The sequence below is a fragment of the Lynx rufus genome, unplaced genomic scaffold (assembly GCF_022079265.1).
Source record: "Lynx rufus isolate CCGP_SWC_20201006 ecotype Redwood Valley unplaced genomic scaffold, mLynRuf1.p SCAF_2, whole genome shotgun sequence".
Lineage (NCBI taxonomy): Eukaryota > Metazoa > Chordata > Mammalia > Carnivora > Felidae > Lynx > Lynx rufus.
Window position 1 is genome coordinate 818,565 of NW_025814834.1, and position 16,372 is coordinate 834,936.

At 65.6% G+C, this 16,372-nt stretch overlaps 1 protein-coding gene across 1 annotated transcript in view; it reads right to left on the bottom strand.

The window, feature by feature from the left end:
• The window catches only part of CROCC2 (ciliary rootlet coiled-coil, rootletin family member 2), a 57,709-nt gene extending 44,492 nt beyond the window's left edge, over positions 1-13,217 (bottom strand). The window contains exons 1-10 of the mRNA XM_047084943.1: positions 13,094-13,217; positions 12,148-12,150; positions 11,945-12,093; positions 9,737-9,843; positions 8,219-8,384; positions 4,153-4,256; positions 3,412-3,609; positions 1,928-2,024; positions 1,394-1,600; positions 864-1,075 (exon numbers count right to left, since the gene is read on the bottom strand). Coding sequence (XP_046940899.1) covers positions 864-1,075; positions 1,394-1,600; positions 1,928-2,024; positions 3,412-3,609; positions 4,153-4,256; positions 8,219-8,384; positions 9,737-9,843; positions 11,945-12,093; positions 12,148-12,150; positions 13,094-13,217 — 1,367 coding nt within the window. The remainder of the gene's footprint in view (positions 1-863; positions 1,076-1,393; positions 1,601-1,927; positions 2,025-3,411; positions 3,610-4,152; positions 4,257-8,218; positions 8,385-9,736; positions 9,844-11,944; positions 12,094-12,147; positions 12,151-13,093) is intronic.
• Between the last annotated feature and the right edge of the window lie 3,155 nt (positions 13,218-16,372).

Consider the following 16,372-nt stretch of genomic DNA (forward strand, 5'->3'; position numbering starts at 1 on the left):
CAGGCCAGCCCCTCTGCTGGTCTTTCCCTGGGCGCTTCTGGAGGAGGGCTGGGGCTCTGTTTTCCTCAGACCTCCTGTCTCAGCACTGAGGGCAGTCAGGCCGTGCAGAGAAGGGGCCTCCCCGGGGAGGTGTCCCGCTCCCCCAGGGGTGAAGAGTGGAAGCAGCCTTACCTGCTCCCTGTCCTGCTCCTTTGGAAGCCCCCCAGCTCCTCCAGCCAGAGCCTGCCGGCCTCCCACAGCCCAGCTCACGCAGAGTGTGGATTTGGGAAGCCCCATCTAACCCCTCACTCAGGACTGTGAGGCCCCGAGGGATTCCTGTCCCACACCTCCCCACTCCCACCAACCCCAGGGCAGCAAGATGTGTCCGGAAGCATCCAGAAAGCCTCGCAGCCAACCGCACCACGGGCCACCGGACCCACAGGACACACCAGGGGGGCCCTCAGGCCACCCCAACGATGAGGAGGGAAGGGGTCAGGGATGTAGGGACCATTTCTGAAGGATGAGTGGGACCCCTGGCAGGAGTCCTGGGGGTCAGGGGGGAGCGGGAGGTGGGAGAGCACGTGGAAGTGGAGCTGGGCTGCACTTTGGGGATGCAGCAGCACGGGCAGGGCACACCCTCAGCCTGGGCTTTGGGAAGCTGCGTCCTGGGCAGCGGCAGGGCCCAGACGGCCCCAGACGAGGGAAAAGGGACTCAGAGCAGGCCCGGGGCTGCGGGGACAAGGCCAGGCCAAGGGAGGTGGCCTTGCCAGGAGCGGTTTCCGTCCTGGGGATGGGACCCTCTTTGTGGCCTGTGGGCAGGCCTTATGGGGGAGGGCCCCCCAGGCTGGCACTGCCCGGCCCGCCCTGCTCAGCCCTCCGGTCACCTTTGCAAGAGCTCGCTGGACGCCCTGCAGCGCTGTGCCTCGCGGCTCTGCGCCTCCAGCTCGCGCAGGAGGTCCTCGGGCTCCCGCACCTGCTCCTGCGCCCGCTCCTGTAGGAGCCTCCTTGAGGCCTGCAGCTCCCGCTGGGCCTCCGACAGCTGCTCCCGGAGCCTGGCTGCCACCGCCTGGGAGGACCCCAGCTGCAGGCGCAGCTCCTGCCCCGAGGAGGGGGCGCGGCGTGAGTCACTCTGGCCTGCGGAGGCCTTGACCACAGACTCCCCCAGGAAAGATGCACTTAAGATGGGGACCCCCTCCCTGGGACTGTAGGGCTTGGGGGCAGGCCACGCGGAGACCCTTCCTCTCAAAGACCCCTGGCTCCCGTCTGGGGCACCCAGGTCCCCCTTCCTGTGGCCCCCGGGCGAGCCACCAGCAGGCCCTGTAATGGCACTTCCGGCCTGGGTTTCAAAGCTGCGCCTGGTGGAGACCAGGCCACTGCTTCGCCTCCGGGGCCCGTGTGGACTGAGGCCGCCCACCTGCTCCAGCAGCCGCCACCTCTCGATAGCCGCGTGCACAGCCTGCAGTGCGGGGTGCAGGGCGTCCAGGGCGCGGGCCCGCGGTGGGGACACCCCGCGGTGGGGGGACGCAGAGCTCCCGGGCCTCCGCACTTGGCCCTGTGCCTCCTGAGCTTCGGGACCGCCGCTGCACGCCCGCTCCGGGCACCCTGCGTCTTCCTGGGCCACCTTCAGGGTTCAGAGAGGAAGGGACGGAGGGGAGAGAGCTCAGGGCTGTGGCCACATGGGGACCTTCCAGATCACGATGTCAGGGCTCAGCCGGGACCATCGGGATCCTACGGTTCATCCTCTGCTTTACCGCGGGAAGGACCAAGATGGGCCAGCACCTCTGTGATGCTCTTCAAGACACGCTGTAGGGCTTCAACTTGGTCCTCCAAAGTGTCCGCTGCCCTCTGGCCTCCGCTGCGCCGGGACTCCTGCGGCCGGAGCAGACTCCTCAGCGGGGCCGGCAGGTGGACCCCCGCCCTGCACCTGCCTCTTCTCAGCCCCACGCACCAGTTTCTGGACATCCATTTTGAGGGAAGAGATGGTTCTCTCCTTCTTCGAGTTTTGTTCTGTGAGCTTCTCCACCAACAGCGTCTGCTCAGAGAGTCTGGAGAAAAGTCGGGCGTTGGGGGAGGGGTTGTCAGAGCAGAGAACAAAGCCCAGAGCATACGTGGGCCCCGAAGATGTCCAGGCGGTGTCCAGATCCCTCCTGTGCTGTGGCCGCCTCTGTCTGAGTGGGCCTTAGTCCCTTGTCTGACCAGACGCTTCTCTTCTGCTCTAGAGCCTTCGGTGGCCCCCACTGTCTCTGGAGCCAAGTGCAGAATGAGAGTTCAGCATTCAAGACCCTCACCCTGACCCTGACTCTGCCCTCCAGCTTCATGGCCAGTGGCTTCCTGAGGCCTTGCCCCTGTCCATAGGGGACAACAGATGCAAGCAGCCACTTCTGGGCCCTTGGCCCAGCGGCTTCCTCTGCCTGGATCACGTCCAGTGCTGTAAGTCTAACAGCAGGTGACGTTACTGTCCCTTCCTGCCCGGGAGCCACCTTCTTCTCAAAGACCTGGGTCTCCCCTCTGTGGCCCCTGGGTCTCCCTTCCTGTGGCCCTGGGGTCTCCCTTCCTGTGGCCCCCTGGCTCTCACTTCCTGTGGCCCTGGGGTCTCCCTTCCTGTGGCCCCCTGGCTCTCACCTCCTGGGGCCCGTGGCTCTCACTTCCTGTGGCCCTGGGGTCTCCCTTCCTGTGGCCCCGGGGTCTCCCTTCCTGTAGTCCTGGGGTGTTCCGCTCAGGCCCGGCAGAGCTGCCCCTGCAGGCTGAGCTGGGCCATCTGGCATCCCCGGGCCCTGCAACCATGCTCCTTTGGGGCTAGTCAGGGTTCGTTTCACTCAACTCACCCCCTGAGGGCGGGACAGATTTCTTCCCCTCAGCCTGGCAGGTGTTTGTGGCCAAGGGAGCCCCAGACCCCTCGGTTCTGTGGAACTGTGCCCTGGGGCCGGTAGGTGAGGCCTCCCCAGGGAGCTGTCCCCCCATTTCCTGCTGAAGCTGCTCTCAAGAGATTTCTGAGCTGCAGACGTGGGTTCTGTGTCCAGAACCTTCTGTGCTTACAGACTCCACCTCTACCTGCCTCAGTTTCTTAAATGGTCTGTCTCAAACAGGCGTCCCCCCTTTGCAGGAAGGTGCTCTTAGGCCTGAAAGTTTCCCTTCTGGGAACAGCAGAGACATGCCCGCTGCAGTGTTCACGGAAGCCCTCGGATGTCGGGAGCTGTACCTTGGCCTCGGGGGGGGGGGGGGTGGGTTAGGGTCGCGTGAGCCCAGTGACCTGGGGACCGTCCCTGGGCTGCCAGCAGGGTGGGAGAAGCAGGATGCTGGGTGCAGATCACGAGGCAAAGCTGTGCACCGGCCACGGGCCTGAGTCTCAGAACCGGCAGCCGCCCGGGAGACAGGACAGGGCGGGGCGGCCCTTCCCCCGCCTCCGTCCACCCTCGGGCCCCCAGCACCCACCTGGCCTGGAGCGCCACCTTCTCTGCGTCCCAGCGGCCCTGCAGCTGCAGCGTCTCCCGCACCTGGTCCCGCAGCCGCCGCTCCAGGGCGCCCGCCGCACTGCTGGCCGCCAGCCGCAGCCTGGAGCCCAGGGCCAGGCAGGCCGTTTGCAGGCGCCCGGCTGTCCTGGCCATCTCCACGCGCATGTCGGTGAGAGCCCTGGGAGGCCAGAGCAGCACCCCCTGCTGAGCCTCGGGACCGTCCGGGGGGAGGGCAGGATCCCGTCACATCGGCCCGCCCTCTCCCACGGCAGCCCCCTCCCCGGCCATCCTCAGGAGAAGCCCCCACCACCAGGTGTGCACTGTCCCCTCGTCACAGCCAGGGAGGGCGAGCAGGGGCCGGGCCGGGCCAGACCGGCCGGGCTGTGTGCCTCCATCAGGACGCCGGCCCTCTGACCCTCAGCCTCCCCCTGTGCGAATGGGGGTGCTGTCTTGTACCTCGAGGCTCCCAGGTCAGACCTGTGTGAGGTGCCGGAGGGATCCCAGGGCCCCTGAAGCTCCCCCTCTGCGGCGGCCCCCCAGCTGGCCTGCCCCGCTGTCCTCTCTCCCTTGCACCCTTGTCCATCTTGGTCTGTCCATTCTTGCTTCTCCCCCCGCCACCCGCCCCTCCTGCCTGTTCACCGCACCTGTGGGGCCAGTGCGAGGTCCAGACAAGTCCGGACGCCCCATCTCCCCCACCGCCCGGTGGACCCTATGGCGTTACCTCTCTGCGGTCGTGCGCAGCTCGGCCAGCTGTGCGCGGAGTGCGGTGACCTGTCTCCACAGGAGGAGGAAGTCCTGGGACCCCCCCGAGCGTGTGCGCCGGATCTGCGAGCAAGAGGCCTGAGTCTGCTCAGGCGTGCGAGGCGAGTGCAGCCTGCAACCCCACCGGCCTCTCCACACCGCCTCTCCCGGGTCCTCTGTGGGGAGCACACCCATACCGCCTGTGGCTCTGCAGCCCCTTTTCCCAGGGGCTCGTCTTCCCAAAAGGTGCAGATCCCCTGCTCCAGGGGGCAGTGCTCACTCCCCCACCTCGCGGACCTGGGGAGGGGGCCGCATCCAGCTCCTGCCCCGACCTGGGATTCACCCAGCCTGGTCTCCCCGCCGGGGTGGGAGGTACTTGGCGACCCTCAGCAGCCACCCCACTCCCAGCATGAGGGGGGGTGGGGAGGCCAGGTTTCCCCCCTTCGTCCAGCACCAGGACAGCAGCTGTCACTCTAGGGGGGCCCCAACACGTCCAGGGACACAGAAGCCTCTACCACTCAGAGCGCATGGCGAGGCAGTGGGGAAGCCGCCCGCTAAGACGGGGCAGAGTGAATGGGGAGTAATGGCGGAGCAGGAGGCTACAGCAGGACGGTGGGGCGGCGGGGGAAGAGGGGAGAGTGGAGGCGGGAACGGGACAGAGCCATGTGTGGCCAGTGGCACCAGCCTTTCAGAGAACTGAGCTGAAGCCCCGGCGTCCTGAGTCTCCATGCCACCTTCCCTGTCCCTGGTCCCTGGGCTGCGTCCTGAGTGCTGACTTCCGGGACCCCCAGAGGGCTCACCGCATGCCCAGTGCTTTCCCACACCCTTCTGTCCCCTGCCTGTCACAGCGCAGCCTGGCTGCTTCCTGACACAGAGTGACCTCACCTTTCCCAGCTCTCAAGACCCACACACTCTCCAACCTTCACAGAGCCTCTGCTGCAACCCCTGTCCTGACCCCACATCTGCGGTCCCCCCCCCCCCACCCAAGCCCTGTAGGCCTTCTGCAGGGAAAGCCCCTTCGTGCCCGGGGCCGGGGTCCTCTGTGCACTCGCACTGCACCTCCCAAACCCCATTGTGATCAGCAAAGAGCAGGAATCAGACATGCCTTTCAGTACCGGATGCCTGGACGGGCCCGTCCAATAACAGCGATTAGCTACATCAGATTCCAGGCTTCACAGCTCCCTGAGTGCAGGCTGGGCTGGCCCACGTGGTAGGGAGCACTCGGGCAGGGACCCCCGACCCACACGCTAGGGAGCACTGAGGCCAGAAACCGGCGAGGTCAGGAACTTGAGAGGAACATCGGCAGCCAGCCTCTTGCCAAACTGAGCAACTTGAACGTGCCTCCTTGACCACAGGGGCTTGGGATGCAGAGGAAAGCGTGGGGCCCATCCAGAGATGGAGTCTGCCCACACTCGCGAGTGAGATCTCTCTGGAGGGTGTGCCGGAGCTGACCGAACAGGACACACAGGTGCACACGTCTGCACTCACACGTGCTCACGGCCCTGCCCACAGGGCACTGTGAGAAGGCCCGGGGACACAGAATGTTTGCGTCCCCTGAAATCCTATGTTGAAACCTAATCGCTGGTGGGACTGTATTTGGAGGGGGGGCTTTCAGGCTCCACCCTCATGATGGAGTTAGTGCCCTTATAAAAGGGCCCCAGAGCGCTCCCTCGCCCCCTCCACCGTGTGTGGTTACGGGGAGAAGGTGCTATCTCCGACCCGGGGAGCATCACACACTGAACAGTCTCCCACCTTGATCGTGGCCTTCCTGCTTCCAGAACCGTGAGAGATAGACGTTAGCGTAACGTAGCACCCCTCTCCAACCCCCGGTCTGTGGTGTTCTGTGACCAGCCTGAATGGTAAGACAGGAAGGAGAAAAATCTCCCCTCTGGATTTGGAACCACACATCAACCTTTATGCCACCTGAATTCACATAACCTGGGCGGTTTAAAAAAAACTCAGGTTGAAAATTTGCTTCAATTCTAACAGGTCCAAAGCCTGTTAGAGCCCCGGGTACTTGTCAGAAGTGAACGGAAATCCTTTCTGGAAGATGCCACATCCACTCTAGGTTTCGAAGAACTTTCACAAAGTTGCGAGAAAAATAAGCAGCTTTTGGTTTAAGAAAAATTTTTTTAAATCACTAAAGACACAAGGAAACAGCACTAACCTTAAAGAACTTGGACGTCAGAACATCAGGCACAGCTTGGAACATAACTATTTAATTTGCATCAGCAAGTAAACCAGGAGCTTGACCATGAGTTAAGTGTAAGATATTTGGAAGAGAATCAACCAGAATCCTTAAAGATGAGAAACACGGTATTTGGGATTTAAGCAAAGCAGGCAGGTTTAACAGAAATTGGACGCCGAAGACAAAATTACTGACCAAGTAGGTATATCTGAAGAAATTATCTAGAGTATAAGCCAGGGTGACACAAAGAAAGCAGACACGAAGGTTCAGATGGCTGTGGGCGGAGCCACCAAGTCGGGGAGGAGAGAGCGTGAGCACAGGCAGGGCCCAGAGGGGGAAGCGCTACGTTCCAAAAATAACAGAAGACACAGAACCCTGGTGAATCCGAGGCAGGATAAACAAAAAGAAAGCCGCACATAGACACACGCTAGTAAAAACTGCAGAACAGCAAAGTCAAAGCGGGATCTTCCAGCAGCCAGGGGAGAGGACAGATCGCCTGTGCGAGGAGTCCAACGGAGTCACAGGCGCCTGGAGCCGAGCGCTGGGCGGCGACGGGGGAGGAGACAGAGACAAGGGTCTTTAAAGCACTGGGAGAAAACACGCGCTGACCAGCGGGACGTCCTTTCAAGGAGGGGGAGATAAAGACCCTCGACAAACCCAACTTGAGACCCGGCATCCAGGGGCCTTGTTTCCACTCAGCGGTCACAAGCCCGCAGTGAGAGGAGGAGGGGCTGCCTCGAACACGCCCCCTGCCTCACGGAGGGCGGGAGGGGGGGGTCCTGCCATCAGCTCCTCCCCTGTGATGTGATGATGGACGTGGCCCTCTGAGTGACACACACCCTTGGTTACGCCTGGGGCGGCCTGCCTGGCGCCCTCCCCTTCTGGGCAGCAGGGGGCACCCCCAGCCTCTGATGGCAACAGCAGCCACAGAGGGCTGGGCACAGGGCCCCCCACCTGCTCCCTGGTGGGAGGTGCAGGGACCGGGGGGCTTGCGGAGGGATGTCTGTGTAGGGTCGGCCCGAGGCCCAGGCCCGCAGGGGCCATCTCGGCCTCCTTTCCCTGGAGGAGGCCGTTTTCCAGGCAGCGTCTGGGAGGAATCCTGCCAGTGGTGCCTGCAGAGGACAGGCGGAAGGCCGTGGGGACACCTGCGCCCCTTCAGGGATGGCTGCAGCTACAGAGCCTGCCTTGCCCCCGGCCATGCCCCTTTCCAGGGCCCGGGTCCGGTGACACATCAGCGCATGAAGGCCTCTTTTCACTCGGTGCTCACCAGCCTACTGTGGGGAGACCTGGGGGGGGCATCATCTGTGTCAGGCATCTGCCCCGGCTCCCGCCAGGGGTCTTGCCATCGGTGACCACCGGCTGAGGCTGTGCCCGGAGCACTGTGCCCTGAGCCCCCGGAAGGACTTAGGGATTCAGAAAACTGACAGGGGGCAAGGTCACAGCAGGGGGCCCTGCTGGCCCTGGCCACGGGCTGGGAGCAATGGTGTGGCCCCCGCCCTTGCAGTCAGGACACGGCAAGGAGTCGGGCCCACGGAGACCACCTCTCTCAAAAATGGGGCAGGACGTGGCCCTGTGACCTTGTTCTACTTTCCAAGTCTGTTCTTGGGGTCCTGCTCGCCTTTTCTCAAGGAAGGGTCTCCTTACCCTAGCGTCCCCCACAAAGTAGACTGCAGGGGCCCAGCCGAAGGCCGAACATGGTGCGGCAGGAGGTCAGCGGCCTTGCCCCCTGGGGGGGTGGTGAGGGGAACCACAGTGGGAGCCAATTCACCCTGTCCTGGTCCCCACTGCCTACCCCCTACCGCCAGCCAAAGCGCCGGATCAGGTGTCCCCTGCCGACGGGCAGGAGCGGGCAAAGCACCTGTGTCTCTGCCCGGCGCCGTGCCTCCGTCAGCTCCAGCTGGCCCCGAAGATGGAGTACGCCGTCCGTCGTCCTGGCCAGCTCCTCGGCCAGCCTGTCGTTGGCCTTCTTCATGTGCCCCAGCTGCTCCCGCAGAAGGGTGTTCACCTGGGAGAGCCCCGTGCTCCTGGACGGGCAGACACCACAGCAGCTCGGCCACGGCCCGGGGCTTCTAGAAAGGCTCCCTGAGACCCAGCCGACCCGGCTCAGGCCCGAAGGCCGCAACCGCTCCTAAGCAGCACTGGCCACCCGCAATGAGTCCCCGATGGCTCCCCCAACTGGGGCCAATTTCTGAGTGCCACCCTGGCCCCCTCCTCCTTCTCTGGGATGCCTGCTCTCCCTCCCCCGCAACACGGGCTCTCCTGGCCACGTCCACAACCGTACCACCTCGGCCGTCTCCGTCCCTCGTGCCGAGGGGAGCCCTCAGACAGACTGCTCAGAGGGGCAGCGCTGGGAGCTGAGGGACGGGCCTGGGGGGAAGGGGCAGGGCAATGCAGAGAGGGAGTCAGGCACGCCCCCCCCAATCCCCTGAAGGCGGCAGCCCCCCTGTTACCGTGGAGGCCTTTCTCCACCGAAAGCAGCCGAGCTGGGTGGAGCCGGTATCCAAGAGCCAGCCCTCCCAGCCAGGCTTCGGGGCCACAGAAAAGACCTTCTCTGTTCCTCTTTGCAACTCAGGCATCACCCTCCTCCTGGGGTATTACCTCCCACCTCCGCCCCCCCCCCCCCGAGCTGTTTTTGGAAAACTGGTTTTCCAAATGCTTCCCAGCACTCTCCTTCTTTTTCCAGAGTCCCCGAGGACAAAGCGAGTAACGGGAAGTAGTCCACACGTGTCCTAACCTCCCCCAGGTCTGGAGACGCAGCCGTGCTCAGGGGCTCAGCCCCACTGGCTGCCGTCCCTGCAGTGTGGAGACATGTTCTCCCTTTCCAGGGACGGTGTCCTGGAGCCTGGGGGTTCGGGGGCCACCTCTGGAGGGCTGAGGTTACCCCTGGGGGTGCCGGGCCATGACCCATGCTTGCCAACAGTGAACGGATGAGCCCCTGCCCGTGACGTCAGAGTGGCTTGGCACCTAAGGGGCCTGGGAGTCAGGGCCGGAGTGTGAAGAAGGGTGGGGTTGAGGGCAGCACCCCCAGGGACCCCGGACTGGCTGTGCCAACCACGGGCCACAGTCAGCTCAGGGGACCCGCCGGCAGTACTGGCCAGAGCGGCAGCCTCGGCAGGCGGTGGGGCCGAGAGGAGGCAGACGTGGGGGAGCAGGGCCGGGGGACCCTCAGGCCTGGGGGGCCTGCACCCCACGCCCGAGGCCCACGGCAGGCTGGTCCTCTGCCCACCCTGCCCCGTCCACCCCAAGCCTGCGGCCAACTCCCACGGGCAAATTTGACCTGGAGTCACTCCGGGAACAAGGCACAGCGGGGTCTGCCGCCTCTGGGGGTGATGGCCGAGTTCCCTGTGGCCCCGGCTGCCGCATCCACCCAGCTCACCTCTGCTCAGCGGCCTCCAAACGGCCCAGGGCCTCCTCCAGGTCCGCGCTATGCTCCAGCTCCGACCTCCGCAGCCGAGCCTCGGTGGTCTCCAGACGGGCCTGCAGCTGGAGAGCGATCGTGACCCGCCTCGCCAGCAGGCAGGGCGGCTGTGGCGCCGAGCCCTCCCACAGGTGGCAGAGAGGGCTCCCCGCAGGCCCCAGCGGGGTTGGGGTCCAGGCGCGGCTGGGTCTGCCGAAGCTCAGGCCCCCGCCCACGGTGGGTCCCACGGGCGGGCGTTCACACCCTGACCACGTGCCCGGGGCCCGTGGCTGGCTGAGGAGGGGGCCTCGGGGCCCGGTTCATAAAGGGCAGGGCAGCATGGCTGAATTGCAGAGCAGGCCTGGGGTCGCCCCCCTAAGACAGAGTGCGTGTGGGGTCCCGCCCCTCCGGCCGTGCCCACCGCCTGTGCTGGAATGTGTTCCCAGTGCCTCCTCCGGCACGTGGCAGGGACCACGCCCACCCTGAGCGGCCCGGTGGGGAGGGGAGTCCTCCGAGCTGGACCAGGCCTGCCAGGTCTGCACCCTTCTTGGCTCCCTGCTGGAGCCTGAGCACACGGGGACCCTAGAGCTCCAAGGGGAGCAGGAGGTGCTGGGGGCTGCCCCTAGACGTGCTGACCCAGAGCACACTGGGGGCGTCCGGGGAGGGGCCGTCGGGCCGAGCAGGCAGGCTGGTGGGGGGCCGAGCTCCGGGAAGGCCGGGAGAGCCTGGAGGCCACCAGTAGGACGAGGGAGGGCGGGCCGGAGAGCCCAGCGGAGCCAAGAGGCCGGGGCAGGGGCTGTGGGGATGCCAACTGGGATGGAGATGCCCACCAAGCAGTCCCACCTCCCCCCTGACCCCCACCCCCCCCCTCCATCTGCTTGGGGGTAATGCGGAGGGGGGCCTGGCCCCTGCTGGCGCCTGCCCAAGGGGAGGCTGAGATGCCCGCGGGAGCCTGACAAGTCCGCCGAGCTGCGGGGTCTGGGAGTTCAGTTCTGACTCATGAGGCTTACTAATCTGTCCGCAGGATTTCTGGCTTCTATTCCCACCACTGGTTCCCAACATCTCCCCACCCTGTGCTAGGAAGGCCCCCCACCCCCACGACTGGGCCGAGGCCACAGACCGCCAGGGAGGGCAGGCGAGCTCACTGATGTACTCCTGGCCCTGACGGGGGGCGAGGGGGGCCCTCGCGGTCCTGCCCTGAGGGCCTCGCTAGGGGTGGGGGCAGCAGTGCGAGCAGGTGTTCAGTCCGGGGGCTGCGGATGCCGCCTATTTCTGGTAGCTCCGGGCATCCCGGAGGACACGAGGCCGGCCCGGGGCCCTTGGGCGGCTGGCACCGGCCACTGGTCGTGCTGGAGAAAGGGCGGGACCCTGGTTCAGGTCTCAGCTCCAACACTGGCAGCACGGCCCTGGGCAGCTCTGGCCTGCTCTGAGCCTCAGTTTCCACATCTGGAAAGTGGGGTCATCTATCCCGCCACGTAGGGCAAGGAGGACTCCGAAAACTGCAGGGGTGGGGGCCGAGCCAGACAAGCCAGGGGCTCTGAGCACCCCACACGGAGCGTCCCTGGCCCAGTCCTGCCTCAGAAGCCGCAGACACCGGAAGGAGGGTCTGGCCTGGCAAGTTTCTTCACCTAGCCGCCACGGTTTCCCCGTCCACACAACAGGGGGCCCCCCCACCTCCACACCTTATAACCAAATGGTCTCTTGCTGTGGCCGAAGGCATTGTGGATGCCCAGGGGGTCACAGGTGTCCTCTGAGGTCTGTGCTGGCCTCGGCTGTCAGGAAAAGGTAGAGGTGGGGTGGGGGGGGGGGCGAGCCAATTCTCTAGAAGCTCTGTGTGAGTGCTGGGGCCAATTCGTCAGCAGACCCCAAAGGTGAGGTGCCGGGGCCGAGGGCTCAGGACTGACCAGGCTGCCCCCCAAAATCTCCCAGGTGGCCAGGGCACGAGTCAATGTCCTCAGCCGGGCTGTGAGATCTAGGGGGGGACTTTCGGGGGCAGCGGGGCCTGGACGCCCCTCCTTTTCTCGCCCTCCCGCCTCCAGCCTGTTTTCCCGTCTGCCGTTTGTGTCCATGGCCGACGAACTGTCCTTCTGTGTCCCGAGACTGTGTCCCACCAGTCTGGCCGCCAGTCCCAACAGGTGACCGCCTCACCACAGGCCAGTCTGCCACCTCCGTCTGCCACGCACTTACCCGCGCACTGACCGCGTGGTACCTGCCGGCCAGTTCGTCCTGCTCTGCGTCTGCCTGGGCCAGCAGCTCCCCCAGCCTGGACAGCTCCTCCTGCAGCCGCTCGTTCTCCTCCTGCACCCCTGCTGACACGGCCGGCGGCTCCCGCAGCCCTGCGCAGGTGCGGCCCCAGGGTCAGCCAGGGGGGCCGGACCGGGGCCCCCCACCTGCTCAGCCACGGCGCACTGTCTCCACGGTGGGGCTGTGGGCCGGCCACTGGGCTCTCACTGCTGGCCTGCCCCCATCTTCCAGCAGGGGTCCCAGTTCTGACCCGGGAGACCCCGGTGTGGGGGACGTGGACTTCATGCTCGAGGCCTCCCTCCCTCTCCTGTTGGTGGGCGTGCTACTGACCTCCTACCTTTGACCCCAGTACAGCCCCAAACCAATAAAAGCGAGGGTGTGGGCGAGGCCTGCACAGCGGGTCCCCCCACACCCTGTGAAGCAGTGAGAACTGCTGATCTGGGGTAACCGGATCTCATCCGAGTAGGAAGTTGCTTTTCTAAGCGCACAGTGGAGTTCCCTTTTCCTTAACATATACCCGGTGAACCACTGGTTCCCTCGGGGGGCGGGACAGACCCTCACTACGGCGAGGGGTCTTGGGACCCACACATGAGGGAGTCACAAGCGCTAGCTAGGGCCAAGTGGCCTGGCCAGTTGGGCGGCCGTGACACGGGGACCCAGCCTGGAGCCAGTTCCTGCACAGCGCTGGCCCTAGGGGGCCCTCGGGCTGGGTGAGCAGAGGTCGGGGGCGGGGCTGCTCAGCACCTGCGCCTCCCGAGTGTCAGCCTTCAGGATTTTCACTCATCTAATGAAGAACAAATACGGACGAAGTCCAGACTGGCGGTCGCGAATGTGGCACAAACACAAACGCAGCACCGGACAGTCCTTGCGGGCTGGCCGTAAAACACACGGTGGGCGTGGACACACGACCCCCGTGGCTGACCCAGTGGGAGGGTGTGGCTCTGTGCCCCATCGCACTGGAAGATGATGACAGGCCGGGAGGGGCCAGCTGAGCGGGGGCTCGGTACACCGAGCCAGCCTCCAGCTCAGGGCTCTGTGGCTCCCCCGGTGCCCACCCCCACCCCCACCGTCACCCCTACCACCTCCCGTCACCTTGGTGTGGTTCGTCCCTCAGGCTGCCAGCTACGATCTCACGGATTCGGGCGGGCACAGGGGTGGGCAAAGCCGGCCAGCCTTCCCCACGCACGGTCAGTGCCCGGTCTTCTCTGCTGGCCATGGGACTCAAGACGGTGTCCTCCAGCCTCTGAAAAACAGCCGTCCAGAGAGACACCGGGGGCTGGCAGTTTCCTGGACAGCGGCCAAATAGCCCCACGCGCCCAGCGGAGTTAGTGGGGGCTACCGCAGAGCTCCCCCAGGGCGGCAGCAAAGTGCCCCGGAGAGGCCTGGGTGAGGCTGCCATCCAGAGCACACGCCCTGGTTTCTCTACCTGTAAGGTGGGAGGGCACCTGCCTGTCCTGGTAGTGCCCTGAGCACCGGTGACCAGGACGGCACCTGGCCTCGGTGGCCGCTGTGCGCTGCCCTCTGGCCCTGCTCCCCCTCTGTGAGGGCAGGGCTGGGTGTCCCCAGTGGGCCTCTGCAGGGCGCTGGCAGGCAGGCGCCCTTGCTCTGGCCCCCGGGACACAACGACCCACCCAGCTGCCCACACAGTCTCCGCCTTCACGGCCTGGGTTGCCGGGAGGGCTGGTAAGGACCTGAGACCACCCACCTGCCTCCCTTTAGGGCATGGCCAGCTGCCTGGGGCTTCACCCTGCCCACCGGGAAGGGCGCAGGTGGGCCTGGGAGAGGGCAGGGTGGGCTGTGGGAGGGTAGTGAGGACGGCCTTCCCCCCTGGCCAGTCCAGAGCCGCTGACTGCCGTGGGAGAGGTCTGAAGAGGCCTGGCAATGGGCAGGAAATCCCAGGGTCCTGGACGCCCAGAGGCTGGTGTTGGGAGGTCTTGGGCTCCGAGCTGGCACACTGCCTCGGCCCTGGGGATTCGTTGCGTCGTGAGGTGGGCAGAGCTGCGGGAGGGCCTGGGGGTGCCCTTCTTGCCATGTCTAATTGTGGCACCGCCCATGGGAAGGATGTTCAGGGGCCTGTGAAACAGCACTTCACTGTGGACATGAGAGGCCTTGATGTGACAAGGTCACCGGATGCTTCCCAGGAGTTCTGGAGACAGATGTCTGCTCCCCACGACTCTCCAGGGCTGCCAACCAGGTCCTCCTATCACTCCCTGCCCCATTCCCAGGCCTCTCGAACTCATCACCGTGTGCCCAGACTCATCCTTCCTCCAGTTTCCCAGGACCCCTGCTCCTGGCCCCATGACTCCCCAGCTCTCCCTCCCAGCCCGGGGTCCTGGTGAATGACCACCAAGCAGCCTCCTTCCGCCTGTCCCCTCCCTCCTCTGAGCTCCCCCCAGCTCTCCCTGAAGACCTTCTGCAGGTTCAGACTTGTCTACCTGGCTCTGAACCTCAGGGCCTGGCTGGAGGGCTTCCTGGGTGCACCCCTGCCCTGCCCAGCCTGCTGCCCTGGTACTTTCCCCCCCACAACCCCCACGTTCCTTCTTCCTGAGATCAGAGTCTGGTCTCTTCTGCACACACGACCTCAAATTCTCCCCAGACACGAGGCCTCTTCAATCAGGACCAGGTCGCCAAGAGTCACCCCAAGACCCGGGCTCCGGAGTGACACCTGGTAAGTCCCCGCTCTGATCCCCAACAGCAGCCCAGTTGCTGGGCAGCCACTGAGCAAATGCCGGGGACTGACCTCCATGCCCTCTGGCTGGAGTGAGGGCCCCACTTCTGGTTCACCCGGGGCCCAGCCCTTCTTCAGGCTGGAGCCTTACTTCTCAGGGGTGTTTGAATCTGAGTCAGCTGGGGGGTCTTGGGGAGGCCCCCTTACCCACCATTGCCCCCAGATGACCCCCTCCAGTATTGCTCTGGGTGGGAGGTGAGAAGCCTGCCTTGGGGGCAGGGGACGATGTGCCTGCTTCCCGTTCCGGGCCAAGCAAGGAAAGGGTGCCAAGACCATCAACGGCCCCTCCTGTCCTCCTGGGAGGAAAGGCGGCCGAAAGGGCTCAGCCGTTGTCTGCCCTGAAGCCTTTATTTGCACGCGGGGAAACTGAGGCTCAGCGGGGTAGCGAGACCCGCCCCCCACCCCACCACCCCACCACCCCACCACCCCACCGCTGCAAGGAGCATGAACTCCAGGAAGCTCTCCCTCCGAGGCCAGGAACGACTCTGCCCCTTCGGCCTCCCCCGCCCTCCCCCGCTCCCTCGGGCATCCGAGGCGCCACCCGCTAACGGGAAGGCAGCAGCGAGGCATAAACTTGACTCATTCCTAACATTCACAGAGGGTCACTTATTAGCCGAGACGTCCCGAGAGGCGCTGGGGGCGTAATGGGTTCCAGCTGTGGCCGGGTGCCGGCGATGGGCCGAGGCCCAGCTGGAGCGGAGGGGGCGCGGCGGGGGGCGCGTGGAGGGGAGGGGCCGTGGGGTGGGGGGGCAGCCCCGTCCCGCCCCGCCCCCCCCCCCCCCCCCGTGGAAACCTAGGGAGGGAAAGGGGCAGGCCCAGCAGGGGGGAGGGAAGGGGAGGAGGCAGGGAGGGGGCGGGCGCGGCAGGGGGAGGGGAAGGGGAGGGGGCGGGGCCGGGAGGAGAGGCCTGGTCTCCAGCCCGGGTGCTTCTCGGGGCCTCGGGACGCGCGGGCTGGGCCCCGGCGCCCGCTGCCCGTTCCCGGCCGGCCCGAGTCTGGCCCGGAGGGGTCCTCCCTTCCCGCCGCAAGACCTTCCTGTCTGCAGCCCCTGGCCGCCACCTGCGGCCCTGCAGGTCCCCGCGGGTGGCCTCCTCTGCGGGCCGGAGGGGCCCTCCTTCCTGGCCGGCCATTTGTGGCAGGGCCCTGGGGTGGGGGTGGGGGTGGGGGCGGACGTCCGCGTGTCCGGCCAGTGCAGAGGGAGACTTCCAGAAGCCTGCCTCCCGCCCCGGGACTCTCAGCCCGTCGGAGGGCTGGACACTGGTTAACAGAAGACCTCAGACTCGTAGTTGAACCCAGCCGTGTCCTTTCCTCCTGCCCCCAGTGCCCTGCTCTGCTCAGCCTTGGCTAAGGGCCCCTGCAAGGTCACAGCCCCTGCGTGGCACCGCCCATGGGAGCAGATCTCGGCCCTAAGGGGGGCAGTCACCGCTTCATCACTGTCACCCTCCCCGTTGTGGCCGTGTGGACGGGGGAGCCGTGGGCTCACCTATCTACCCCCACCCCTGGATCAGAGCAGGACTCGCCGTTAGGAGAATGGGTCCCTGTTCCCCCACGGCCGGTGCACCGCGTGACCCTGGGCGTCAGCGGCCTCGGGTCCTCATCTGGGAAATGGGAGGGGGCATCCCAGAGCCCCGGGGGCTACAGGTCT